Here is a 27,068-nt window from a genome sequence, read left to right as displayed (position 1 = left end):
TGATTAGTGCTTTCTCTGCAGCACAGGTGGGATGGATAATTTAACATTTAGTAGTATTAATTAACTTTTCCAAATGTGGAGTGGGCACCAGTGCAGTAGCATGCCCCAAAGGGTCTTTGGTGGTACTCCCTGTTCCTGGCTTTACCTGGCCAGGGGAAGGGTGCAATCCAGCCTTGGGCAGAGCTGAGAACCCCGATGTGGAAAAGCTCCAGCTCAGATGCTCCATGACTAGACTGATGAAACTCCATGTCCACAGTGCAGTGTGTGATTTTAGAGGTGTCTGTAAATCTGCACACACACAGAGGAGCAGGCATGAACAGGGCTTCTGGGGTAATATGAACAAGCATGTTAAGAATAAAGCAACAGAGCATGAGAGGGTCTAAGGCTAGTTAGTCAGTGCTTTTGGGCTTTTGCTGTGTGGGTGTTGGATACTTTGTGGTGGGCTGGGGGTAGTGGGAAGAGACAACAAAGAGTGGTGGGGAGCCAGATATTAGGAAAAGTTTCTTCACTGGAAGGGTAGCCAAGCATTAGGATAGGCTGCCCAGAGAGGTGGCCCTGGAAGTGTTCAAACAACACACATATGCTGCTTAGGGATGTGGTTTAGTGGTGGATTGGCAGTGCTGCATTAAGTTGGACTCAGTGATCTTAGAGGTCTTTTCCAACTTTTGTAATTCTGAGCTGTCCTCATGCCAATGCCTCCCTTGAGTCCTGCTGTATCCAGGGATAAGTCTCTCTCCAGGCTGCTGCCTTTCCTGTTGCTGGTGTCACTGCATCCCTTTCAGCAACATTGGCCATGAACCTTGCACAAAGTTGATGCAGATCTGTTGGATGTGTACTGCTTTTCAGTGGTATCTAAAGTAGTTTGGGGCTTAAATCCCAGGAAGTTTTTTTTTTTTTTTGCTTTGAAACTCCCAACTCAAAAATCAGAGGTAAAAAGCTCTGATCGAGCACACAGACATGGCATAGCAGTGCTGGTTTGGCAGCAGCTCTTCTTGTGCTTGGTGGTGCTGAGTGCCTCATCCAGTATTTCAGGTGAACTTTTGAAAAGGAATCTAATAAAGCTGGAGAAAGGACCAGCCTGCAGTGCTGCAGGGTCTGCTGCAGCCGGACAAGTATTTTGGCTTGTCAGCAAACACCGGCACATTCGCTTTCAGCAGCGTTAGAACTGATCCACAGCATTCATGGTGTGTTACCGGTTAGGGAAGAAAAGCAGGCTTTGGTTTCTGTATCCTGTGGAGTCTGTGTTGCAGCATTGTTTGGAGGAGGTGTGTGACAGGACAGACCCTCATCTGCTGCAATCCTTTGTGCTCTGGCTAAAGCTGCATCCCTACATCCCACACAGGTACCCAGGTGGGCACATATTTTAAAGAGCTGAGACAGGCAGCTCTCAGCTCAGCAAAACACTTTTAATGTAGGTTTTTCAAAGTTTTCAGAAGACTTTAGTGAGTTTAAGTAAGCAGTTGTTAGCTGTGGGAAGGGAAAATAAATTTTCTCACTGGAAAATGAAATGAGAGGTGTTTGCTTTTCACTTACTCTCACACCTTGCAGCAAGAGGCTGGTCACCATGAGATACAGTGCATTTGAGTGCCAGCTGGAGAACTGAATGCAGTGGGGAAGGCCAGGAGCAGTGGGATGCATCTGCTGGGAAGCTGAGGCAAGCTGAGCATCCTCTTGCTATTCTCCACCAATGTGCACCCACAGGCTGGAGAAGAGCTCCCAGGGCTGCGGGAGAGCCAGCATCACCCTTTGTGCTGATGCAGTGGGTGGTAAGTTTTGTGTGGTCCTTGGTCACCTTTTACCACGTGGAGCATGAATGTGACTGCAGAGTGCAGCTCCTGAATTTATAAGGCATCAAAGGGCTGCTCACAGTGCAGGGGGAGGCAAGTGCTGCCTCCAGCTCTGCAGACCTGAGTCGCTGTGGTGTTCAGTCTTCATGGCGGGGCTCAGGCGGTGTGCAGGTAGCTGGTGAATATTTTTGTCTGTGTTAAAATGTACCACACAGCAGAGCAGTGCTTCAGCCTGAAGAACTCTCGGAGCATCACAGCATTTCCTCATTACAGCATCCCCCGGCATTTGGCTGTATCTGCTGGAAACACAGGGCCACATCAACAGCAGTGATATCTCTCAGCCTGGCTGTGTAGCTCCTGCTTGTGGCAAAAGGGCCTGGAGTACTGTACTCATGAAGGGCTGTCAGAGCCTGCTCTGTGCCTGGATTGTGCAAGAAGTGCCAGCCCCGAACAGATAAACTGTGTTATCAGATGAATTCAGCTTCCTTGCTTTTGTCTTCAGGATTTTCCCTGTGAATTCCAACACTTATTGCACAATGTAAATTCCAAGCCACTGGGGAAAAGCAATTTTGCTGTGCAGAGAACTGTTGTCACCCCACAGGTGTTTTCGTATACCAGCATGTAACTCCTGTCTTCTAATAAAAGGGAAATTTGCCTTATGTCACATGTATTTGAAAATATTTGATGCTGTGTGTAGAAAAGATGCTAAAACAGTGATCAGCATTTATCAATAAACAGCACAGTATGGTTTAGTTTTGGTTACACCAAGTGGTGTTGAGGCACGGGTGAACGTAGAGTAGACACCTTGCCAAGAGGGATCCATGGATCCATTCCTCCTCTTAACGTGCTGATGTCCTGAATGCAGAGCAGAGATGTGGGACTGGCCTGAAACCCCTCTTGTGAGGAGGTTTGCTGTGACAAGGTATGGGGTTTATGTCTGTATGTAGCTGCCGGGGGGAACAAATGTGGCACCTTCCCAAAGAAGTGGTGTTTGTCTGCCACTGATGTGTCCTGCTCACAGACAGGTGCCTGAGCTCGTCCCCTGACACATCCTCCTCCTCCCAACACACATGCAGCACAGCAAAGGTTTTGTTTGGGTGGATTAATAGCACAAAAATTTTCCCTCTTGGTGCAAGGCAACTCATGGGTTTCCCCCTGGTTTTCTCTGATACACAAAAAAGGACAAAAGCTCAAATTCCAGGAGGATGCTTTGGAGGTCCAGTCCTGTGCAAGCACAGGGTGAGCTCAGCACACATGAAATTATGGGAGACTTGAGAGGTTTTTTTCCCCTTTGTGGATGGGCTCCCTTGCTGCAGCTGCAGGGCAGCTGTCTGAGGTGCAGTGAAACACATCTCAAAATGTAACAGAGTCCAAACAGCCTCCAAACCCCACAATGAAGAAGCACTGCTCCAATGACAATCAGTAAGTGGTAGCATTTTGGAGGACCTTCAAGCTTTTTTCAACTTTAGCCCAAAATTGTGAGCTGATTCTTCTCTATGGAGCACACACGAGGGCCAGAGCGATGCTGCATTAGCAGTGGGTGGGAAGGGGCTGCATCTCCCAGCCCACCACGGTGGTGGGAGATTAGCAATCAGCCCCTCGCTGAGGGGAAAGGGTTTCTCCACTCAGGCTGTGTGTAGTCAGTGTCTAATAATACAAGCATTTTGCCATCCCTCTGCAAACAAGGCTGAGGCTGCTGCCTGATTGGTATATCATTTCACTTTCTCTCAGCATTGATTTTCTTGCTCTCCTTATTTGCTTCATAAAAAGCGAGGCAAGGAGCTGGTGCTTGCTTCTTCCCTCTCCCTCCCCTCCCTCTCTCTCTCTCTCTCTCTCCTGTGAGAAGCTTTTGGGAGCCTTTATTTTTAGTATGAGACAAACCTTGCTTTATTTCAGGACACGCAAGTTGGATTGTAAATTCTTTTGTAAATGTGTATGGTGATATTTGCTCCGGTAAGTTATATGCATCTCTATTTATTTCTGTAACTGTACTGGTTGGGGGAGAAGTGGGGTTTTGCAGGAATTGTGAAGCCCACAAAATTGTGTTTAGGCTTGGTTTCTTTGTAGTCTCATGCTGAGCCAAACTGTTCTGTGATTTTTAGATACATTGAAATATTTTCAATTTGTATTTTGCTTTGCAGAGAGGGATGCCTGCTTTGAAAACTTGTTTTGCGCTTCATTTTACTGCAGAAACACGGACAATGATGATTAAAGGGAAAAGGAATTTTTGTTTATTGTGTTCCTTCTGGCATTTTAAATCAAAGGTGCCTCCAAAATAATGCAGCAATATTTGATATAAAAAAAAAATCAGCAAGAGCTATTTAATATTGATCAAGCTGAAGTATGAAATTTGACCGCCTATTACCTTAGATCAATCTAAAGTATGACAGCTTGGCACCACCATGCTCCTCATCAAAATGTGTTAATGAAATAAATAAAATCTTTAATTAAGAAATTTGCTTACTTTACAGAGTGTAACATCATTAATACAGGTCAATAGACTGTTGCTCTGACTTCCTGCTCCCTGCCTTTGCTTTTACAGCTCAGCAGCCTCATTCCTCAGCCCTCTTGGTTAACTTGGAGACCTCCTTGTTACCTGTGAGGTGCAGTTATTTCTCTCTCCCCATCACAGCTCCTGGTGAGCTTTCCAGGCAGCACAAGTCAGGGACTGTAATAGTAGGCTGAGGAAAACAAGATGTATAGCTTTAATACTTTCAAACTACCTAATACTTGAGTTTTCAGCATTATATTGATTAATTTATTGACAGTTTAATTCTCTCATGAATACTTGAACTGTATCTGTGGGAGTCAATAGCTTTGGTGCTCCAGAAGTCTTTAAGACCTCTAGCTGTAGCACAAGCTGGAGCTGCTATGAGAACATCTTTGAGTATATATCTGCTCAGAAAATCAACAGATTAAACCTAGAATAGTCTGCTACTCTCATGATACCAGGGTATGCTAATAAATATATGAAGTGTACTTTAATAAGATGTTAGAATGCTGTAACTGAGTTTATTAAACCCACAGCAGAAGGTAAGGATGTTTTGTCTGGAAGCCCAAGCTAAGCTCTTCTAAAATCTGAGAGAAATTTCAGATTGGCAATAATTGCTTAGTCATTTTAAGCTGGTTTTGGACAGCTTAAATTTTTCTCCCCACCCCTCCCCCCCTTTTTTTTTGTTTTAGGTAATAGTTGACTTGCCTTTTCACCTGCCTGAAGAGCAGCTGATGGGAATATTTGGTGGTGTGCCCCTCAGCAGTGGCTCACAGGCTCTGCTGGGTCTGTGCCCTGGCTGGGCTGAGCTGATGCTGGTGCACAGGATCCCACAGGCAGCCAGGGCATTCCACAGGCGAGCCCAGGTGCTTTGTTCCTGAAAATGTAGTTAACAGGCACTCAGTTCAGAGGCTTTCTGGTGTTTTTGTGATTACTGTTTCATAAGGACCATATATATTTAGAGCAGCTGCATAGCTTGAATGCGTGTGCTTGGCACAGAAAACACGGTACATAAAATGTGCCATGTGCCACCGTGTTAGAGAACAAGGTACATAACAGTAATTGTCTTTTTCACAGTCCTTTAGCTACTCAGGTGCAGAGGATATGGGTATCTGAGCAGTGCACGTTTCACTTACTTTCTAAACATAATGCTGCTTGCCTGAGGACAGTGTTGGGCATTTCTAACTTTGCTCAGCCCTGTTATCTGGCTCAATGCAGCGTCCTCCAGGTGAGCAGGGCAATGGTCAGAGAAGTGTTTGGATAACCCAGGATGGGAGTGGGCTGGGCAGTATGAACTGAAAAGCACAGTTCCTGCTCCTACCCTGCAAAACTAAAGGCCTGGTTTTTCTGTGCCACATAACTCATCATAGCAGGGGTGCCAGACTGCCCTGAAGCCAGGTTGTGGTTTATTAAGGAAGGCAGTTGATCTAATAGCTTTGAAGCAGGAAAAGTGGCTTGAAATGGCTGATTTGCTTGCAGGCAGGGGCAAGTCTCTTCCCTGTCCCTGAGAGCAGGTTGCCAGCAGTCAAGGGACTTAAGGCACAAAGTGAATATGTGGTTAAGTCCATTGCTGCAAGACTTTCTCTTGGCAGAGGAACTTTTGGCTCAGCAGAAATGATCTTGTCAGCCCTACATCTCTACAGAGTACAGCTTACACAAACTCAGGGGGACAGGCAAGCTTACCCTGCTCATCATGTCATACATACAGAAGTCTTCAGTGTTCATGGGGTTTTGTCTCTGTCCTTTTGCCCATCCTCATGCTGCAACGTGTGGTGATCTTTCATCTCCAGCTACTCGGTGGTAGCAGGTCTGGGGGCAGCTGCTCCCCAGCCCAGTACCACCAACCACCACTCAGCTCTCAGACCTTGGAACAGCCTCCATCACCTCCTCAGGAGCATGATACCCACTCTGCAAGATGACTTCAGGCTGACATGCAAACCAGGGCTTGGTACAACTGCAGGGACAGGTTCACAGCATGGTGCTTTGCAAGCCTTGCGACTGAAAAAGTGAGATTTGTGCCAGTGGGATGGAGGCATCACTGTCCCTTGCTAGCAGGTGCATCAAGGTTTAAAAGGGGTTTGAAACATTATTTTAGGCGTGTTTTGGATTTCAGGAGCTTCATTTCCTTGGAAACCTGTCTTCCTCATTGCTCCTCTAGCAGCTCAGACAAGTCCTAGAGAAATTCCGTGAACTCTTTAAAAAATTGATTTCTTAAATATCTGGCTTCTCCTGAATGTCTGATACTCTTTTTTTAGCTGAGTCCTTGGAAGACTTAATGAGTACTTTTCTCACTTCTGTTGATCCTGTTCACATCAATAGAAACTCTGCAAGGGGAAAGGTATTTGTATTGATACTGGGTAGCAGCTGCCCGTCAGTGCTGGTGATTGCAAGTGGTACTTTATTCTTCATGTTACTCTTGATTAAGAGTTCCTGTAGAATTATGTGACCAGTTTTTTCTGGAGACTTCTTCCGTGAACATAGGATGGTAGATGACAACCTAACATGGAGTTTGGTTTTTCCTGATTTGGCCTGGGGGCTCTCTTTCCCTCAGCAAGCTGAGCACAAGTCGTTTCAAACATTAGCGTATCACACCCTTGTGAATTTCACTCGTTTGTGTGTGGTGGGCTGGAGACTCAGCACGGCTGGTCTGAACAGAACTGGGCTCTCCAGGTCCCTCCTGAGCTTTAGGTACCACTGCAGGATGCAAGCATTTGGGTGCAGTGCCATGGGATGGGAGCAGGAAAGGGCCATGTTCCTGTTCAGTGCATCCTTGCTCCTTCATCCAGAGCCAGTGTGGGCAGCCTGATGTGAGATGAAGAGATGAAGCTGCTGCCTGCCAACACTGCAGCTGTGTGTCCATACACAGGAGGCAGAGTTGCTGGAGAGCCCAGGGGGACATGTAGCTCCTCGCTTTGTGTGTGGTGGCACTGTGCCAGCCCTGAAGAAGCTGGAGGGGCCCATGGGTGTGCCTGGGCTGCAGGTGAGGTTGGGGCTGGGGATACACGCCCCTGTAGAACCGTGGAGCTTGCTCAGCCTTTATTTACTTCAGTGTCCAGTGCAGATGGAGGGTCTGGCTCTGCCTGTCCTTAGTTTGCAGATGTGACCAAAAGGTTGCAAAGAGCCCTTGCACCTGCAGTGAAACTCTTTGGTAAATGAGCTCTGGGGCCAGAGACGTGACAGTACTGTGAAATTCTTCAGCCATCCTCTCCTGCCATGTGCCACCTCTTATTTTGGAGGAAAAAAAAAAAAGGAAGGCAAGGAAAGAAAAGAAAATGAGAAAGATGTGCTAAGCCCGTCTGTAGAGACAGTGGAAGAGACAGATGATCAGCATGGGGTATCTGCAGTGCTGTGCCTTCCCTCTCTCTTTTCCAAACTGCTGGGTGTGTGTCAGGGCTGTCTGTCCATCTGTCCGTGCACAGGCTGGATGAGTGGGAGAGCCCTGCACCACCTAAATGGCTGCACGGCGGCTCATCTGTCACCCAAACTCCCCGGCACCATGGCAAAGCAAATATGCTGCAGCAGGCTGTAAAGCTGTAAACATATGGGCACTAACAACAGATAAAGTGAGTGATTTAGTCTAAGGGGCTTGGTAGATTACCATAAAATGTATCTTAATTAGAAAAGCAATCAAAGTTGCACAGAGTCAATGAGGATGAAACGTCTCTGTTGGCAACAGTGAGCATTCTGTCCCCCATACCAGGGGATGTGGATGGTGATGGATGTAGCTCATGCCCACTTTGGGCGGTTTCCTGGGGTTTACCCAATTCAGCCCTGAGTGCAGGCTGCCCTCATGCTGAATTATTTCTTCTTTGACCCATGAGACCGTTCTGTGAGCTGCTCAGAATGAGACTGATGGTAGACTTGGGTTCCTTTAAAAGCATTAACAAACCAGAAACTGCTGAAGGTGAAGGAAGAGAGCATTTGCACATTTTCCTTAAAACTATGTACCATTACCCAAAGATACATCTGAGTGTTTGCCGTGTATAGCACAGCTAGTCCCAGATAAAGGACTGGGGCTTCTAAGTGCTACCATAACACAAATAATTAATAAGTCTCTCTCCCTCACTGTGTCTATATCTTATCAGTGAGCATGGCCATAATTAGCTTTCACCTGATTCTGAGTTTATAGCATGTTCAATTGCTTTTTCCATTCTGCTTGTGTTTTCTCTGCTTCCTTATTTTAGTGGCCCTGGCTTTATTCCACAGGCCAGAGTCTACGGATTAAAAAAAAAAAGCTGGATAATCATCTCCAGCAGTGCAGCAGTGCAGATGTAAAGATTGCAACAGCCAAAAACATATTGATGCACTACTGGTTTTGTACAAGTGGCTGTTTATTTTCCGGGGTCTGGGAGGATTTGAAGTACACTGGGAAGTGGCACAGAAGATTTGCAGCAGCTGCTGGCAGCTGAGAGAAAGGGAAGGATGACTGGTTGTCTCAGAATTAAGTATTTTGAACCATGAAGGAAATGGAGAACTTTCAGGTGAGATCTTTGAAAAGTTTTTTCTCTGTGTTTGGAAGCAGGTATGGGTACAGATTTCAGGGAACGTGAATGAAGAGGTGTTGAAAAAAAAGAGACAGGCAAGAGGTGTGGAGCAGCACAGGAAGTGGGACGATGTAGGGGAACAGGACAACTTGACCTGTCCAGATGAAGTGTTTCAGATCTTGTGACCTAAGGACAACATTGTTAGCATTTCTTAAATATGTTGTGTTTAGGTGTTACTTTTTATGATTTAAATGTGGGAAGGAGAGCAATACCATCTCTGGGGACAGAGTATGAGAGGGGTGGCAGAAAAGGAGAGGGAAGTTTTAATTTTAAAAGTGTTTCTTGCTCAAAATGTTCCCTGTGAATTCCCAAAGCTCAGCAAAGCAAAGATTTATTTATAGCCCATCATCTTAATTATCAAAAAATAAATTATTTTTACCATGTGGGCTGATATTTAGCCAGGAGCAAATTCTTATTCCAGCCTTTTGCACAGAGGTGGGTATTGAGGTCAAAGCTAGCTCCAGTGGATTTTTCTGTCCAAAACTGGTTTAAGATGAGGCAGTGGGCCCCATGTTTGGAGACAGAGCCAGTGCAGGCATGTGGGACAGCAGGTGGGGAGGCAGCAGATGACACCAGATAGTTACACTGGAGCCTAGGGAGCTGAGAGGAAGCTACTAATGGCCTCTGATGAGCATGGATGTGATAGTAATGACGTTAATGCCCTTTCATTCACCCAAAAACATCTTCAGGAATGTATAATCCCTGCTAGTCAATGGGCAATCATTAGGTCATAAATAATACAGTGTGATTGAAGGACAAGAGCCTTTCCTGTATAATAATTTTCCATCAGTGCTGACCCAGGGAGGGTTTGGTTGCAGCCCCCTCGCTGTGCCACGCTGCAGGGACCCAGCTGTCAGAGCATTTTCTGGTCAGAGGAGTGCTCCCGCCTCTCAGTTCCACTGTGTGCATCTGTCACCAGAGCAGGAAAATTCTCCTCAGGAGAATTCCAGGTCCATGGAGCAGTGCTGGGAAAGGAGCTGAAGCTAATGGAAGGAACAAAGACACAAATTAGGCAAGGAAGCAGTTCCAGGAGCCATCAGGGACTGTTACCAAAGGAGAGTGATGCCTGGTGGTGATGCTGGGAGAGCTGGGAATGGGGCTGGGAGAGGTGCCTTGTCCCAGCCCCAGCCCAGGGCAGATGGTGTGTACACTGTGTATGACACTTCTTTTGCAAGCTGGGTTTGTGGTCCCCTGCCATTCAGTGCTGCAGTGGAGGGGGTGTGGTGTAGTCTTGGCTGTAGTTGAGCCCCTGCGCCTGTATTGACCATCAGGGATTTAAAGACATTAAGTTCAGGGGCACTTTCCCTTCACAGATTGCTCCCCATGTGTGCCTGTCACTCAGCAATAATGTAAATCCCTCTGATTATTAGAGGGAGTAAATCCTACTTAGTAATTACTTGGATCATCTGCTGTATGCATTTATATTACGTTACAGGCCATTTTAAGCCCAGATGCTTTTAAACCCACCAAGCAAAAGAGGAAACGAGCAGCCATCCAACCTTTTTTATTTTATAATTAAATGTTTACACTTGTTACACAATAAATCCCATATAATCAGGCTGTAGTCTCCACAAAACCTGTTGTTTTCTGGAGGGAGCAGAAGCAGAGTTATATACATGCATTAACCTGAGTATTTGCTGGGTTGTTGCACATTACCTGTTAGTAAAATGAGAATTGACTTAACCTATTAGAAAAGCTCTCTTGTACCTCACCATGGCTTTCCATGGTTTTGCCTACAGTGGTCACATGTGGTTGGTGCCAAAGCAGCTCATGAGACAAGAGGAAGGGGACACAGCCTGGGAGTGGCTGCTCTCCAGGACTCTGGGCACTTGTGATGTTCTGGGCACTGTCACAGTGTGGATCCTGGTAGAGACCACTACGGTTGGGTTTTTTTTTTTTGCTGGAAGTCTAGGGCTAGAAAAGCTCTCAGGCCCAAAAAGGAGCACATCTTTGCTGCAGTGACATATATCACAGCATGAGTCATTCAGGGATTATATGTACAAATCTAAACATCTGTCCAACTTGTGCTCTCATGTCCTTAAAGGAAGAGGGCACAAAGGGGAAGTTGTGGAGGCTTCAGAGGGAGAGCCATAACTTCCAGACTGTTCTACAGCCAGAGGGGAAAAGGGCTGCAGGCTGTAGACATGTCTGTGATACATCCCAAATCAAGCCATGTACACCCAGTAATTACCTAAGCCTGTCTGCAGCACTTGTTGGTGTCTTTTGTTTCATGGAAGACTCATCAGCAATGTGTCAATGTCCATGTGCTGAAAGCAATTTATGCAATAAATTTCAAAAAAAAACCCTCAGGTCCCTGTAAATGTTTACCTCCAACCTTTGACTAATGGTTAGATGGTCTGGGAGAGCTTGGCAGCTCTGCCCAGCTTGTGTAAGTACCTTTGTACTCCAACAGCTTTTCACTGAGTCCAAGAAGAGATGCTGTAAATGTGTCTCTGTTTTCTGCCTGTTAACTCCTCCATGCATGCTGCCAACCTTAGCATTAGCTTTCAGCTTTGTGGCTGACCCATTAAATATTGGATGAAACAGCTTGCATTACGTTTTGAACTTAATAAATAGGAAATGCATTTCCTATTTCCAGATTCTGTCTGACCATCTGGAAGAACAGTGTTCTTTACCCCAATGAATGGTTATCTAATCCTCTCATATACAGCTGGGCTTTATTCTATTAAAATGTAGTGAGAAAAGACTACCATACCATTATTTGGTGGAGCTAAATGGGGTTTTTAGAATAATCAATGGAAGATGAATGAAAAAGATTAAGGTTTTCTTCAAAGAAAAGGAAAATTGTCTCCTTGGGATTCAAGTATTGTATAACCAAATTATTATAACATGAAATTTACTCACTAAAAATACCCCAATTTCATTTCCATAGATCTTTCCATTAATAATCAAATCAAGTTTTTGGGGTTTTTTTTTCATTTAAAAAAAAGCTAAGCATTAAATGAAGTGCTGTGCTTTAAACAGAGGATGCTGTGAGATTCCTACGTGCTCTGGGGTCAGGTCTTTCCATCCAGCTGGTGGCATCAAGGGCTGCACTTTGTGGGTGCTCTAAAATGCCAGGCAGAGGTTTACTGCTGCAGATGCCCTCATGAAGACCCTACCACCATGTAGGGAAGTCGTGGAGCAGAGTGGTCTCCTCCAGGTGGATGACAGTGGCATATGTGGTTCTTCATGCTCACACTCTGAGTTGCTCCCTCATCCCTGGGGTTTTCACTCCATGCAGACCAGGGCTGGGCTGGCACAGGAGCCTTCTTAGCAATGCTGCTGTTTATTTATAAGGTGGGGACACTAAATCCCAGCAATCAGTGAACTATGGCTTTAGGGCTTGTTTCTCAGCAGGAGCAGAATGTATTTCAGCTTTCTCCCTGTATAGCTGTTGAAGGAAAATTACTCCAGCTAGTTGTCACCCCCCCCCCCCAGCACTGCGTCAGCTGCGATGCCATCCACCTCCAATTCATCAACCAGTCAAGTTGATATAATTAGGAATCCCAAAGTCAATAATCTGATAATCTCCAGTGCACAAAGGCTTGTATGTAGGAGAAGTGATTCCAGGAAGTCTGCAGCTCAGATCCGTGCAGGAAAAATGCCAGATTTTAAAAAAGAAACAGGCAGAGACCCAGAGGAGAGAATGCTTCCTAATCCTTCACTGGTGACATATTTTGGGCCATCAGTTCTGCAGTAAATGTTTCCCGTACAGTCATTTAGTGCATTCGAACCTCTCCTTCACAGCATAAAGAATAATAACGTTCAATTACTGGTTCTGCCCCATAAGTAAATAATCTCAGTTTAACGAGACACTCTGCTGGGTAAGCGATGCCAGCTGTGGGGTGACATCTCCAGAGCCCTCAGAGCAACGTGCTCCCTTCTTGCTCCACACACGCTCTTGGCCACAGCAAGCAGCAGGAAGTGTAAGGCAGTTGAACATTTGGCAAAGGTTTTGCAGTCTCTCTGTTACGGTGATGGAGAAAGGGAGGTCTCAGATCCAGAAATTATGCCAGAAAACTAGGGCTCCTTTTAAAACACTCTGAGCATGTAAAATGACTAACAATAGTGTAGGCGTTTTGAATATTTTAGGTTGCTCTTTAGAAGTGTCAGGAGTTCCCCTCAGCTTTCCAGTGTTAGGGCAGGAGTAGGGGACTGGGGGGACCTCTTTGGGAAAGTGTCCAGCAGGTTCATTCCCATTTTCCTTCCTCAGTGCCAAGAGAAAGCATTGGAAACCAAACCACGTAGCTAACTGCGTCCCTCACAGTCTGTTTTTGGCCACCACAGCTCCAGGCAAAACTAACACTTTCTTTTTAAGATCTTTCCCTCCTGGAGGACCCACCAAGGAGCCTTCAGGCAGAGCGGATCCTCTCCTTTGACGCAGGATAGTTTTCGGGTGCCTCCCCAGCATGGCTCCATCCTGTCAGCCAGCAAGTTGCCACAGGCTGCTGCACAGGGCAGACGTGCTCCTGGAAAAAGCAAGTGGTTTATATAGAAGTTACATCCATTTTATCGTCCTACCGAGATGTTTTAGCTGTAACATGTGCCACGTAAGCCTTTTAACTTGCCTTTTCAGGAACTGTTCTGCCTTCTCCTGGTGTGCAGAGTGAGCTTGTTGCTCAGCAGGCATTGAGAGGAATTGTCGGAGAGCCAAACAGGGAGAAGCTATAGGAAATCATCCCATTTTTCCCTTCCACAGTGGGATGAGTGATGTCCAGGGTCACATGTTGAGGCACTACCAACTGTTAATTCACAGCTGGGACTTGGGCTCCTTCAGGGCATTACACATCCCAAGCCCCTGGCCACTGAGTTGGGAAATGAAGGAACCAGCCTTGAGCCTGGATAAATGACAGCACCTGAATGCTCAACTACAGGATTCACTGCCATTGCATCGAAACCTGGCATTGGAAGAAGGGAGGTGATCACATAAATCATATGATGAACCTTTCCCTGCCCTGCACTGGTGTGAGAAGCAGTATTGTGCTCTGCTAGGTATTGCTATTTTTTCTCAAAGTGCTAAGGAGCCCACTGGTCTTTAAAACATGTTTATCTGGTTTCACAGGGAAGGCTGGTTTATTGTTGCACAGTACCATAATAAATATAATTTTGTTGGTTAAGTTATACTGTGGGATTATACTTCCTTACAAAAATCTACCAATAGTCTGGGCCAAGGCTGGAGGTCAAAGAGGGAATATCACCATAACAGGATCTGGGAATGGTGTTAATCACTCTACAGAAACTTACTGCCTTGTCAGTGTTGGGTCTGAGACCATGAGGAAGAAGGATGATCTTCCAACCAGGCTAGACTGGACACGTGAGATGTGCATTGCTCCAGCCTGTGCTGAGGAGCACAAATAATATTCCTTTCTCTCTCTCCCTTCGGTCTGTGGCCTCATCAGGTGGGTTGGCAACTGCTTCCATAACACACACTGAACTAGTGGGATGCTTGGTGTGTTACGCCACACGGAATGTGGACCACTGATCTCCACGCTGGGGACAGGCATTTTCCATTTCCCTGCAAGGGTCCAGGCACATGTGAAGGCCCAGCCTCCCCACTGTGTCACAATGGCAGGGCAATAGCTGCAGCTACAGGAGGAATGGGGAGCACAGGAGAAAGCAGGATTTGCCCTGCTCCCACACCTGTGGGCAGGATTAGCCTGGCATAGCCAGGGCAGCAAGAATTTGTTGCCTCAAGGGCACTGTGTTTCTCCCACTCCTGCTCCAGGGAAGCCAGGCACAGGGCTAGCTGTCAAGCCTGAGCCTTGGGAGGCAGCAGCCATGTGATAGCCAGAGCTAACTGTGCGTGGGGAGATTTATCTCATGTGAATCAGGATGCATGCGCACTGCAGGTAGGACTAGTGCTGAGTGTGGATTTATAGGCAAAGAGTAAATAGGAACATAAGGAAACACTTTCCCTTTCTCCATAAACTTTTCAATTTCAGAGCAGCTAGGTTCAATAAAATTATCTCAGATGGAGGTTTTATTGAATCTGGCTCATAAAGCTCCCATTATGGGGTTTACAACTGCCATTTACACAAATCCTGCTATTATAAAATACAGTGGTGTTTACAGCATTCCTGAAATGACCACAAAATTACTGTGTGCACAAAAAAATCAGTGAGTAGTTCTTGGCTTAATGCACTGGGTGCTCCTCTGACAACATAAAGCAGCACAACTCGTGGTGGGGGAGAGAAGGGGAAATGCAGAGGTAGGAGGAGGAGAATTATGCTGCTGCTTTGGCCAAGGTACCCCAGGGAAATACCGCTGATTTACAGCCCTCACTCTGCACTCCCTTGATGGAAACTGTAAATATGTTTCCAAAAGGAGCTTAATGTCCTCAGCATGCAGCTGTGGGGACTGGCTGGGCATTACTGGCAGCTGGTTGATCCCAGCCATCAGCAGCATCTGATCCAGCCACAGCAGGGAGCCAAGCTTGGGTTGGCTGAGGCATTGCTGAAGTTTGGTAGCTAAATCTCCAGTATGGTCCTTTTCCTTTTCCCACCTGCCTTGTGGGTGCTGGGTAATGTGGGAACGCAGAGTGCAGAGAAATATTCTCTGCACTCTGGGTTCCCACACGTAAGAGTGGGAGCTGGTGGTTGTTCCTGGGGGGAGTTTGCTGAAAAGCTTCTGATTAAGAGCTTGTGGGGCTAACAGGTGAGTAAAGGCTGAATCTGAACTATCTTGAAGGACCAAGGTTCCAGGTGCCTGAGTCTGCTGTCAGAGATGCTCTCAATAGGGGAGAGGAAAAACTGGGAATTCTGGAGGAGATACTTCCTGGGAAGGAATAGCCTGAACTGTGTTTTTGGGCATGGCTCTGTGCCCTTGGTGAAAAAACATGGCACCCCTTACGCTGATTTTAAAGGCGATGCATTTCAATTGCCCCTCTTTCCTCTGCTTGTCCCCTTGCTGAGAGTGGTAGCTGAGAGGTGATGGCTCTTCCTTTATGGCAGGTCTGTCTCACACCACAGGCTTTCAAGTTCCCTCTTTTTATATCACTGTTAATCTTTGTGCCTCTCTACGTACCTGCAAAACATACGCATTTGCAACTCTGTTAATTAGGCCAGAAAGCAGGTCAACTTTCTCTCCTGTTCTCCTTAATATATTGTTTTCTGACATCACCTCACAAATTAACCTGAGGTGATTAATGCTGATTTTCAGTGCTGTGCTATATGTAAGGGCAGAAACTTCTTGTGTGTACAGAGGAAGTGTCTCATTTAGGATGAAGGAACACTATTTAAGTTGTAGTGAAAACATTTATTTTGTGGCACATATTTAACGAGTCAATTCATAGTGAAGTTCAGCTTTCCTCTGTTGCAGTGAGCTCAGCAAGAAGAATTGATTCAATCAAAGTTTTTATTAACTTGTCATTAGGTACCTAAATACCTTTGCAAATCTATCTCCATATATGACATGCCCTGATCACATTGGAAGCGAGTAGCAGGGTGGAAACTTACATCATTCTCCTGTTAGTCCCTGTGCTCCATCATGCTCAGCACATCACTCTGCAGCCAGGGAGGGTCTCCCTGCCCCAGTGCTCAGGTGTCACTCCTATAATCTGTCACTCTCTGGGGAAAAGGTGCACGTGGAAAGCTCCAAGGCGGCCGAGTGAAACTCAGGGCTTTGTTTATGCTGCAAATAGGGAGAACAAAGATTAATGGCATGTTTTGCAAAGCCTTGTGCAGCAAGAGAAGATCTAGTTTTTCTATTTATTATATTTTTAGTCCTTTATTTTGTTATTATATCTGCTTGCTGCATAATTTTTCAGTGTCCAAAAACATGGTTTCTTTCCCAGATGTGTGCACTCTTTGTTTCCTCTGGGTTGCTGATTTTAGCTTATTTAATTGTAGCTGGGATTGGGCATTTGCTTGCCATTTCCCATATCTGCCCCTCTGTAGATCTCACAGTAACTCTGTTAAAGCTAATGGAATTACTTCAGAGCTATAGTGCTGCAATCAACAAAATCTGACCTATCTAATTTAAATTACAACTGCATAAATAAACTGTCCCCACTTCTGCTTAGGGTCTTCCAAGGAAGCCTAAGTCAATGATGTTTTAAGACACCCTATGCTAGCTTCCAATTCATTTCTTTGAACCCTTGATATTAAAGCTGATGTGTCTCTGCCCTGCATACTCCCTCCTTCATTATTTTTCTCCTGGAAGATTAAGATGTGATATGGGTTTGCATCAGAACCACCCAAGCTCTTTGTTCCTTTCTAGTTTGCTTATTTTAGCTGAAGTCTGAAATTCCTTTCTGCTTTGTAGTCAGTTTACTTCACCTCTATATCCACTTTGGATTATGGTAGTAATTTAGGAAAAGTAATTTTAAAAATACTGGGGTTTTTTCCGAAGCCATACATAACCTGGGAGAGGGGCAGCTCAGTTCTGTGTTTTGCCACATAATGGGATGGCGGCCGTGTGAACTGTCTTGGTCTGCTACTGCTACTTCTGGTTGCGCCTTTTAAATACTTCTGCCAGTGTTTTGTTTGGGTTAAGACTGATTCATTGTGCTCAGTCAATATTCATCCTTCTCTTCTTGTCCAATCTCACCTGTCAGTGGGGTGATTTAAATAACTGCCTGGGTTGTGAATCCCAAATGGAGTTCAAGACAGGAGGGAAGAGCTGAGATGTCTGGCATGGATGAATGGTGATGTGTCTGTGTGTCAGCAGAGCTTCATGTTTCATGGTTCTTTGCATTTGCTTTTGGGAAGGGTGCAGGAATAATGTATGACAATGCTTTAAATGCAAGGAGTGATGGATAACCTGACCCAAGGGGGCTGGTGCTGCACCAAGAGCTACTGCATGGATCTGCTTGTGGTGGTTGCTGAAACGAAATAAAATTAAAATGTTGTTTGTTTTTGACAGCTTTTTGCAATCTTTGCATTTGCAACATGCGGTGGGTACTCTGGAGAGCTGCGCCTCAGTGTGGACTGTGCAAACAAGTCAGAGAGTGACCTCAGCATTGACATAGCCTTTGCCTACCCCTTCAGGTAACCCCAGCTGGCTCGCGGTGGTTCGGCGCTCGGGGGCTGGGGCTGGCCCAGCTTCATGGGGATTTCCTTCATTTGTAGCAGATTTCAGTTAAGCACCAGTCTGGGGCTCCAGAATTTTCCTCTGGTGTGCAGGAGGAATGAATTTGGCCAGACGTGGTGTGGATGGGGCCATGGCAACTGCTGGGAATGAGAGCTCAGCGGAGGAGAAGAGAAATTCCAAAGCCCTGTGGAGGCCAGGAAAGCTCAGGGAGTGGAAAATGGCAAGCAAGGAAAAATTAAACAACACATCATCCCAAGATAAAAAACTATAGTGTAGCTATTAACTAAGCTGGAAATGAGAGAGGTTTCCCATCCATTGCAGTAGCAAGGATCTGAAATAGCTACTCCAAAGGAGGGGGAAGCAAAAAAACAAAATTAGTTTGAACCATAATTTTGAAATGCTTTTTGAAAATTTTACTAATTGCCTGTTTGCATCTCTTGGTGTCTGAATGCTTTAAACCTAGTGATTTAGGAAAACAGTTTTTATAGCTTTTTAAATGTTTTTTTAAGTACATCTGAAAACTGTAGTGCATATATATATATATATGTGTGTGTGTGTGTAGATGTGTGTGTATATATATATATATATATATAAAATATTCATGCCATTTAAGATCCTGCTTCAAAAGAGCATCTACAGTCTTCTTTTTCTAGATATGTCAAGTCCACTGCAGTGCAGAAACCATTCACTTTTGTGTAAGTGTTTTCTTCAAGGAATTGAGATTATTAAGAAAAGAATGCACAGTTCAATCTCAAGTCTAGTACACTATGACTCTAAAGTTATTTTTCTTCCTTGGGAGATCGCATGCTGTTTTGCTTATGATTACTATGCACAGACCAGACTTGAAAGCATCTATTTCTCTAATGTTCTAAGATACAGCAAATTCCAAACAGTGGGAACTGAATTTGATTCCTTGAAATGTTATTCTTGCTTGGCATACATTTATTACAAAAAAGTCACGTTTTCTGGTATTACAAGTGTTTGGTTTTTTGTCTGGAACATGTCTACATTTTCTTTCATTTCTGCTTAGTATGCACAGGAGAGATCCTGAAAAATGAGTTATGTGAGTTTGTAATTTGATTCACTTCATATAGGTAATTTCTCCTACATTCATGACAAATACACCCTGTAGTGAAGTGCTTTTAGTTTGCATGATTATAAAATAGTATTTTATTTTAAAAGTTAATAAAACAGAGAGAAGTAGCCGTCAAGTGTCTCCTGGTGTTTCACCAGGCACATCAACCATTGTTTCTAGAAGGAAGTGACTGGATCTGCAATTTCCCATAGTTTTTTTACTTATTAGAAAACTGGAAGTAATTGATAGGTAATTGTAACATTCCAGCATGTTGCAGAGATGATGCAAAATAGGGTTTATTTGCAGGAGGGATCCAGCTGAGGCTGTAGCTGGCCTTTGAACTCAGCACGCTGTCTTGGTTTGAAAGACAGGTGTCTGTTAAGGAAGGCAGCAGCCTCCTTTAGAATGGCAGATGCAACCCCGCTTCCCTCTGAATTATTATAATTTTGAAATCAAGGGGCTTTTAGGCAAAGATGTGGGAAATAGGAGTAACAGTTCTTTACTATTATATATCTCTATGTGTATAACAAGGCAAACAAACAGCAATAACTCTGGCAGTAACAGCGAACAATCACAAACCCAGTCCCAGCCTTCTCGGCTGCCGGGCCCTTTCCCCTCGGGTGCAGTTCCGCTCGCAGCCGGCAGGGGCGCTGGCGGCTCCCGGTGAGCAGGGCAGGTGCGATGGTTCCCCCGCGGCTGCAGGGGGCGCTCCGGAGCGAGCTCGGGGAGCACGCGGCACTGGCGGCCTGGGATCCCGGGAAGGGATGGGACAAAGGCTTCACAAACCCCTGGGCAGCCGATCCCGGTGTCCGGCCGGACCCTCGGGAACAGCAGGCTGGAATGGCAGGGACGAGCACAAATCCCGTGTGGCAGACGAGATGTATCAAACTCCGGAGCTGCAGTGGAACCCCCGGAGGTCTGGGCAGGCAGGGTGTGCGGGGCTACAGAGCAGCGAAGGCTCAAAGCAGCGACAGGGGCAGGGCGGCCACAGCCTGGCTCCCAGCGGGGCAGGGAAAGGCGGGCTTGGGATCCTGGGGCTTCTCCGGCAGAAGGAAAAGCAGCCAAAGAAAGCAGCCTCCCTCTCTGTCCAAACGCCAGGGACCGACTGACTGCACACCCAGATGAAACAAAAGAGTAGCCAGATGCACCCCACCCCCATAGCCACCTCTTTTGTTTTCTTAAGTACCCAGCCATTTGTCCCGCTAGCAACACGAATGGGGAAAATTCCTTTAACAGAAAAAAAACCCCAGGAGAGCTCCTAAAACCCCAACACACCATAGATGGGAGGTATGGCATGTACAATGGGGTGGTTTGTTACAGAGCAGATACTGTAACACGCATATCAAACAAGGAGGCCCGTGGAAAAGAGATAGATATGGACTGATTCTTGATGGATGTTTCAGAGATGTTTATTTCTCCAGCCGCATGGCCGGAGCTCTGCCGAGGAACTGCTGCAATCACAGGACCCGAGGGTCCTTGCCTGCGCAGGGGAACACAAAACAACCAATGGGGAATGAGGCTGAGCAGGGGCAGGGGAACCCCGTGTCTCCCCCCAGGGCCCCTGTCCCAGGACCCCACGGCAGGGGGGAGGGCCCCAACAGAGGTTGGCTATGTGGTATAAATATACCTGAAATGTGTGGGTGAGAAGGGAGATGACAGCCAGCTGCTGTTTTAGGAGAAGCATGAATATACTCAGATTTTGTGCAATTTGGGGTTTTGATTGCAAACCTGAGGCATGTGCAAAAAGTGTCCAGAGATGCGCAGATTACACGAGGCAGCAGATGTGTGCCTGGAAAATCTGGCCCAGTGCTACCTGTGGAACTTGGTGTCATCTCAGTGTTTTATCTAAATATTCCTGTGACTTTCTCATGTGTTTGCTCTTTTTGCTTTTTGCCAGTGCTCCTTCCACAGAATGGAGATGGGATTCTCTAAAAACAGAAGTGAGATTAGCTGGGAAAGGTAACATCGCAGAGCAGTGAATACACTTGGAAAAAGCACTTAGAAAAGTTCAGGCTCTCTAATCAAGACTGTGCTCCTGAGTCTGAGGCTAATCTCCCTGCATGGGCTTGTAGGTGTTGTGTAGGTAGGATGCATTTCCCACCAGTTGTCTTGCATTCAGGTCCATCTTCACATGGATTTTCCTTTCAAATGCCTTCACAGTCCTGATTATTGGCTGTCGGCTGGGGAAGGTGTAGGTGGAAGGAGAGAAGCTGCTGAGCACCTGACACACCCCGCTGCTGTTGGGGCTGTCAGCAGTGACACTGAAAAAGTCAAAATACCTGAGTGCTGCTTTTTATGAGCTGCACCTTCCAGCATGACTTGAAATGAAGAAAGCTGTGCTAAAAGCTGCTTTCATTTCTGTTGCTGTGAATTTGAGGCTTTATTTTCTTCTCACAAAAGATGAACTGCTAGACCTTGGCCAGTAGATGACAAGTGTCAAGAGCTTTAAGCTGGTATACAAAGTGGTAAGGCTGAACAGGACAGCTTGGCAAAGAAAGAAGGCTTGGGTGTTTTGGAAATGAAATTGAAGGAGCCTGAAAACGTTCCCATTAAAGTAAGATCAGAATGGGCAGGGAGCTTTCCAGACTGAAGGGATGGGTATTACGCTTGTGACCACATGCTTCTGGGGCCAATCAACTGAGCTAAAGAAAAGGATGCAGGAGGGCAAAACCAGTGGTGGTGGGGTGTGGGGATGTGTGATTAAAACATAATGGATGCCAGTGTGACTTCAAACCAGTGATTCATGCAGCCCCAGGCCAGTCTTGAATGCACTGAAGCAGTTCTGCGCTCCACAATAGGTTGCTCCAGATGCTCCCAAAACAAAGGAGCATCTTCACAGCTGCTTAATGAGATTTTTCTCAGCCCCAGCCTACAAACTGCAAAAGTCTCCAGCAAGAAATAAAAATGAGTCAAAGAGAAATAATTAGTACTATTAGACAGGGAGTTTTGAAACATATCTTTAAACTAATATTAATTCTTTCTTGTTCGGTTTTTTTTTTTTTTTAACTTATGGCTGTATGTAAGTTGTGCTTGGCTCCTGTGTTGTCTTACTGCTGTTGTAACTCTGGCAGCAGGAAATTGTGGAGCACCAAAAGGAAAACCCAAAGAAAACTTTTTCACAAGGTGGCTGCTTCTCATTTCTGCTGGAATCACTTCCTTAGTTTAGTTCTGGACCTGGATTCATTTGCCCTTTGAAAAGGGGGAAGTGAGGAAAAGCACAAAAGCCCACTTACCGCTAGAGACCACCAGAGTAATCTGGTGCAGTGGTGCTTTTGCACAGCTGGGAGACAGGATCCCTTTGGAGAAAAGCTGATGTCTGTGCAGGGTTGTTGTGTCAGGATGGAGGGGAGGCTGAGCCATTCCCATGTGAGGGATGCCCTGTCCTAGACCCTCTGCTCTGAGCTCTCGTTACTAGGGTGCAGTAACCACACAAGAGCCCCCCCCAATACTGAGGTAATTAACCTCAAATCTGGCTCCACCATCTCTCCTGGAATAGGAGATGAGATGGATGCTTTTCCATCCACACTTACACCGATTCATTTAAGCTTCCTGCAACCCATGCCTATGACCCTGTAGTCACCCTGTAATGTGGATGTTAACCTGAAGTCTAAACCCTAATATCCTCCAACAGTGTCTCCTGGAGCTCTGCCACACTCTTCTACAGGTCCTGCCAGACTCTTCCATGCCTAAGCTGATATTTATAAGGATGTTTCAAATAGTCACCTGACGTTTCTTCTCATTTTTGCCTGATTCTAGTTTTATTACAAAGCATTTCTTTCCTTCCTCATGTTTTAAAGCACGAATCAGCCATTCTTCGGGATACCTGGGTACGCATTTGAAAGTTTTACCAGTTTAGATATAGAATCAATTTCTCTGTTCCTACAGTAGCAGTTTTTCCCTAGCATTAGGATCTGTGCTTTATACAGAGTCTATTGCAAATTTGGCACACATTACGATGTTCGTCAATTTGACCCTCACCCAAGCAATGATTCTTTAAGGGGTGGTAAAAAATGTCAGCATTTTGGGATTATTTGTTACTTGCACAGTCCATCACCCTTTCAGATTGGATTTGTCACTTATCCAACTGCCCTGAAGCAGTATTTTTTTGTCTGTAATAAGAGTCCTAGTGAAGGTCCTATTTGTTTATTATTTTCTCTGATCCCAGCAACATTCTTATCATGTACTTTGTTTTGCCGTGGGTTTACTTTGATAGTAAGTGATTGAATAGTACACCTACTGTGCACATATTTGTTACTGGTATTCACTATTTTAAGACGCTTTTTCATCAGTCCTCCTAAAAGCAAGTATTTTTGTTTGCTTAACTTACTGAGTCTGTACTAAAGAATTCATATCGCAAACTTGATTTTTACTTGCAGCTGGCAGAGTTGCACTGAAACATTTGGGCTTCTTCAACTACTGATTTAAATGAATCTTTGCATCTCAGAAGTGCTCTCGTGATGATATTCTGGGAGAGGTACTCTCTGCTGATGCCATCACCTGCTGCTTTGTGGTTATGTCCTGTCCTGGCAAGGAAGGAATGCTGTGCCATACCCTGGCTGTGGGTGATGCTGATGGGGTCTATGGCTCGTGGGAGTCCCATGAGCAGAGGTGGTGTGCTGGATGGGTCTGCAGGGCAATGGGAAGGGAGAAGCATCTCAATACAAGCCCCTAAGTGTGCTGCCTGTTAAGTCTTGAGGCAGACCCTGGACTAAAATCTCTTTGCCTGTAGCTTTTGGAGGTGCTTTAACCCAAGCCTACATACACAGTATATCCGCAAGTTAAATGCTGCAATGGAATTCATTTGGAGTATCTCTTGTCTTTTCTTGGGGCATCCATCCTGAAAGCTACTTGGAAAATATTGGCCTGGAGGATGACATTGTTAAATTTTAAACAGTCTCATGTAAGCCAGTGGTTAGGTGAAGTGTGTGCAGAGGTGTTAAGAGCACTGAGCCACAGTTACTAGAAGGACAGAATAGGATTTCCTGGTGGTGCTAACGTGAGAGCCTGATGAAAATACATCTTTGCACATCTTTGTATCACAGCAGTGAGCAAAACAAATGTTTTCCATTTTATTCTAAATCACCTATTAGTATCTTTTCAGTGTGCTAGTAAAGCTGTCTCTTCAAGTGATTCTTCCTTCTGAAGGAAAAGGAAATTGTGTTTCATAGGAGCTTTTCATTCACTTTAAGTGTCTCATTTGATTAAAGACATTCCCATTGAGCACTCTTGAAAGTGTTCACCTCATCTGCGTGTGGTGGGTAGTCTAGTCTTCCATTTGAAATATGACAGCCAGATTTGAATTGCCTACTTAGAAGCTACAAATGATAATTAAGGAGAAAGCATCTAACTTTTTGAGCTCTGCATCTATCTTTCTTTGGAAAAGGCCTCTGCTAATGTTTGCACATTTCTGTGCCAGTCTGTACTATCCTTCTATTTTTTGTCATCCATTTGTAGTAAATCTTGCTTCAGAATTCAGTGAAAAACATTCTGGCTGAAAGATTATAAATGTCTGTGGTGGCTGGGAGACTGAGAGCTCCTGGTAAATAGAAAATCTTTCAACTAAGTAGTTGCCTGCAGTGCTGACTTTCAGGCAACTGTGGCGGGCTTTCCTCCCAGACTTCTCAGGAGGTTGGAGATAGGAAGGAATAAAGTCACTGAGTCAGCTAAACTCCTTAAGGTTTGTGTTTTATTTTTTGTATGTCTTCATCTTACAGAGGATGCCTCTTCTGCAAAACCAAACTGTGGCCTCATAAACCTCCTGTGGGTAGACAGGAGCAAAAGCAAGCCAGCAGGAGTTGTGCACTGGCTTCAGGTGTGCCCTGTGCCAAAATGTAGATGCCCCAGTTCCCAGGCAGATTTGGCAGAGCTCTTGGGAAGGTGAGAGGTGCTGGTTAAACTTTGCATGACCCATTCCAGCTTAATGAAGGGAGAAATCTCCACCCTGGAACTTCTTAGAACAAAACTTGGTGCTTTTGAGAAGCTGCTTTTGTACGAGCAGGAGTTGCAGGGATGATTGGGTAGAGTTCAGAAGACCACAAGCTGTGTCACAGTGGTCCCTTTGGGATCTGCAATAGGCTGTTCCATGAAAGCTGCATTAATTTAGTCCCTTTTCTTGCCAAACTGTGACCACCTCATCTAGCACTACAGATTTGGGGTTAACAGCTGAACTGATGAGGAAGAATGTTCAAAATAACATCAGCAAAGTTGGAGATTTTCACCAATATCCCTGTTATATAAACTGGCTCTGTAGGATGGGCACTGAGGGCTCAGTCATGGCTTTAATTATCTTCCACAACTGTTTCAAAACCTGATCTCAGCAGTGCTTTTTATACCTAGTTTTGACCTCTTAATAAATAATTTGCCTAACCAGGACTTCTACATTTTAGCTACTATTAGTGGAAACTGGAAATTGTTTGAATGAGGAAACTCTGCTTGCATCCTGCTGAGTAAAATTCATTAAATCCTTCAGGTTACAGATGTCTCTGATTGTGACACCTTCACGAAGTATCTTCATATTTAATGTGACTTAATGATGCAAACTGAAGCATTAAAACATATGTTTAACTAGGAAATAGACCTTTTTTTCTCAGTTGTGATTTTTACATTCTGGTAATTTATAGGGCTGTCCAGAAAATTGCAGCTCAGTTTTTCAAAATCTTTTTTTTTTTCCCCCAATGGAAAGCCGATTAAAAGATTTTATGCCTTTGTGATGTGAATGCAAGAACTTAGTGAGCTATTTAAAGTATGGCCCCAGCACTTGCTGGCAGTGAAAGCATCAGAGACCTTGGTGAAGTCTCTGCACTGAAGCAAGTCTGGAAGCAACCTGAACATGGAGCTTGCAAAGCCAAACTGAGCACTGATCAGTGAGCTGTTGGTTTAGTTAGAGCTGTTTGCTCTTAGATTGTCTTCTGGGCTGGGGAAAAGGTGATCCAGGTCTGCAGAATAAGTGGTTTTCTTTTCAGCTTTGAATGAACATAGTTTGTAATAGGGAAGAATACTTCACATTTTTGTAACTGGCTCTAGTGATTAGAGAGTGAAGCCCATAGTTCAGAGCCCTGATGTGATTTTTGCTTGCTTGTGCATGGCTACAGACTGCTGAAGTAATTAAAAACTGAAAATCAGTGTTCTCCAATGTCCACAAGTCTTCAAGGACCATGCTGACTCTGGAGATACTGTCTTTAGACAAAGAGAACAGTAGAATAGGAGAAAATGGGCTTTTTTACTTGGGACAGCTGTGGTCTGCAGTAACAGCTGTCCATGAGTACCATGTACAATGTAATTCCTGTTGTCAGAAGTAGATGGAATTATTGCTGGTTTGATTAAAACAGGTAAAAAAAAGGATGACTTTGTGACTTTTCTAGTTTTGAGGTCCTCCTTCTGACCCCAATTACAATCTCCAAAACCCACTTTGCAGAAATCTTCAAGATTGGCAACTTGACCAAAGAATGGTTGTTACTGCCCAGTTTGCACTTTTGAAACTGTGGATAAAGGCAAATGCCCTTTTCTCACAAGTGAGGGACCAGAGATGCTTCCAGTCACCCTTTGTTCCTGCATGAGATCTATAGAAAACCACCAGAAATCTGGTAAAACCACATCTTCAGCTTCTCTTGAGGCTGACCTGTGCATGTGGTCCTCTGCACAACTGTGTTGTTGAAGCAAGAGATGACCCACCACCCCCACAATTTCATGTCTGGTCTGGATGGCTTGGCTTCTGGGTCAAACTATTTTGTAAACAGCCAAGGAGCTGCAGCCCAAGGGTGGCAAAGTCTCTGCTTGTTCCTGCCGCTGGTGTGTTGGGCTGTCCACAGGGATTCGGTGCTTGAGGAGGTCAGAGGAGGAGGATTTGTAAAACCATGAAGTGCCCAGTTAATTGCACAACCAAGGACCAGCTGGTGGGTCCAGGCAGGATTTTTGTGATGTGGTAGCAGTTCTGCAGACAAAACAACTTATCCAGATATTGAGGTCATCTCAGTTGCTGCTAGCATCAGTGTTCTCCTGCTTCTACTTTGTAGTTTTTAATCCCTTAAAACTTGAAACAAACCCATCCTTGAGTGCTGAACTGGGGCCATAGGGTAGGCTTGTCTTGCTTTGCAACTCTTCACACCGGTCAGTTCTTGTCGTCTTGTCCATGTACAAAC

General features: G+C 45.2%; 1 protein-coding gene across 2 annotated transcripts in view; it reads left to right on the top strand.

The window, feature by feature from the left end:
* The window catches only part of SYNPR (synaptoporin), a 111,577-nt gene that overhangs the window by 62,701 nt on the left and 21,808 nt on the right, over positions 1–27,068 (top strand). The window contains exons 1-2 of one of the 2 annotated variants that reach the window (XM_048315376.1): positions 3,596–3,740; positions 17,688–17,812. In XM_048315376.1, the coding sequence (XP_048171333.1) occupies positions 3,717–3,740; positions 17,688–17,812 (149 nt within the window). In that variant the 5' untranslated portion in view covers positions 3,596–3,716. Of the gene's footprint in view, positions 1–3,595; positions 3,741–17,687; positions 17,813–27,068 lie in introns of those variants that run through there. The other variant, XM_048315375.1, reaches the window with a different exon arrangement.

Source organism: Corvus hawaiiensis, chromosome 11, assembly GCF_020740725.1.
Source record: "Corvus hawaiiensis isolate bCorHaw1 chromosome 11, bCorHaw1.pri.cur, whole genome shotgun sequence".
In the NCBI taxonomy this organism is placed as follows: Eukaryota; Metazoa; Chordata; class Aves; order Passeriformes; family Corvidae; genus Corvus; species Corvus hawaiiensis.
The sequence above is the reverse complement of the archived record's forward strand: the minus strand, read 5'-3'. Positions and strand labels throughout refer to the sequence as shown.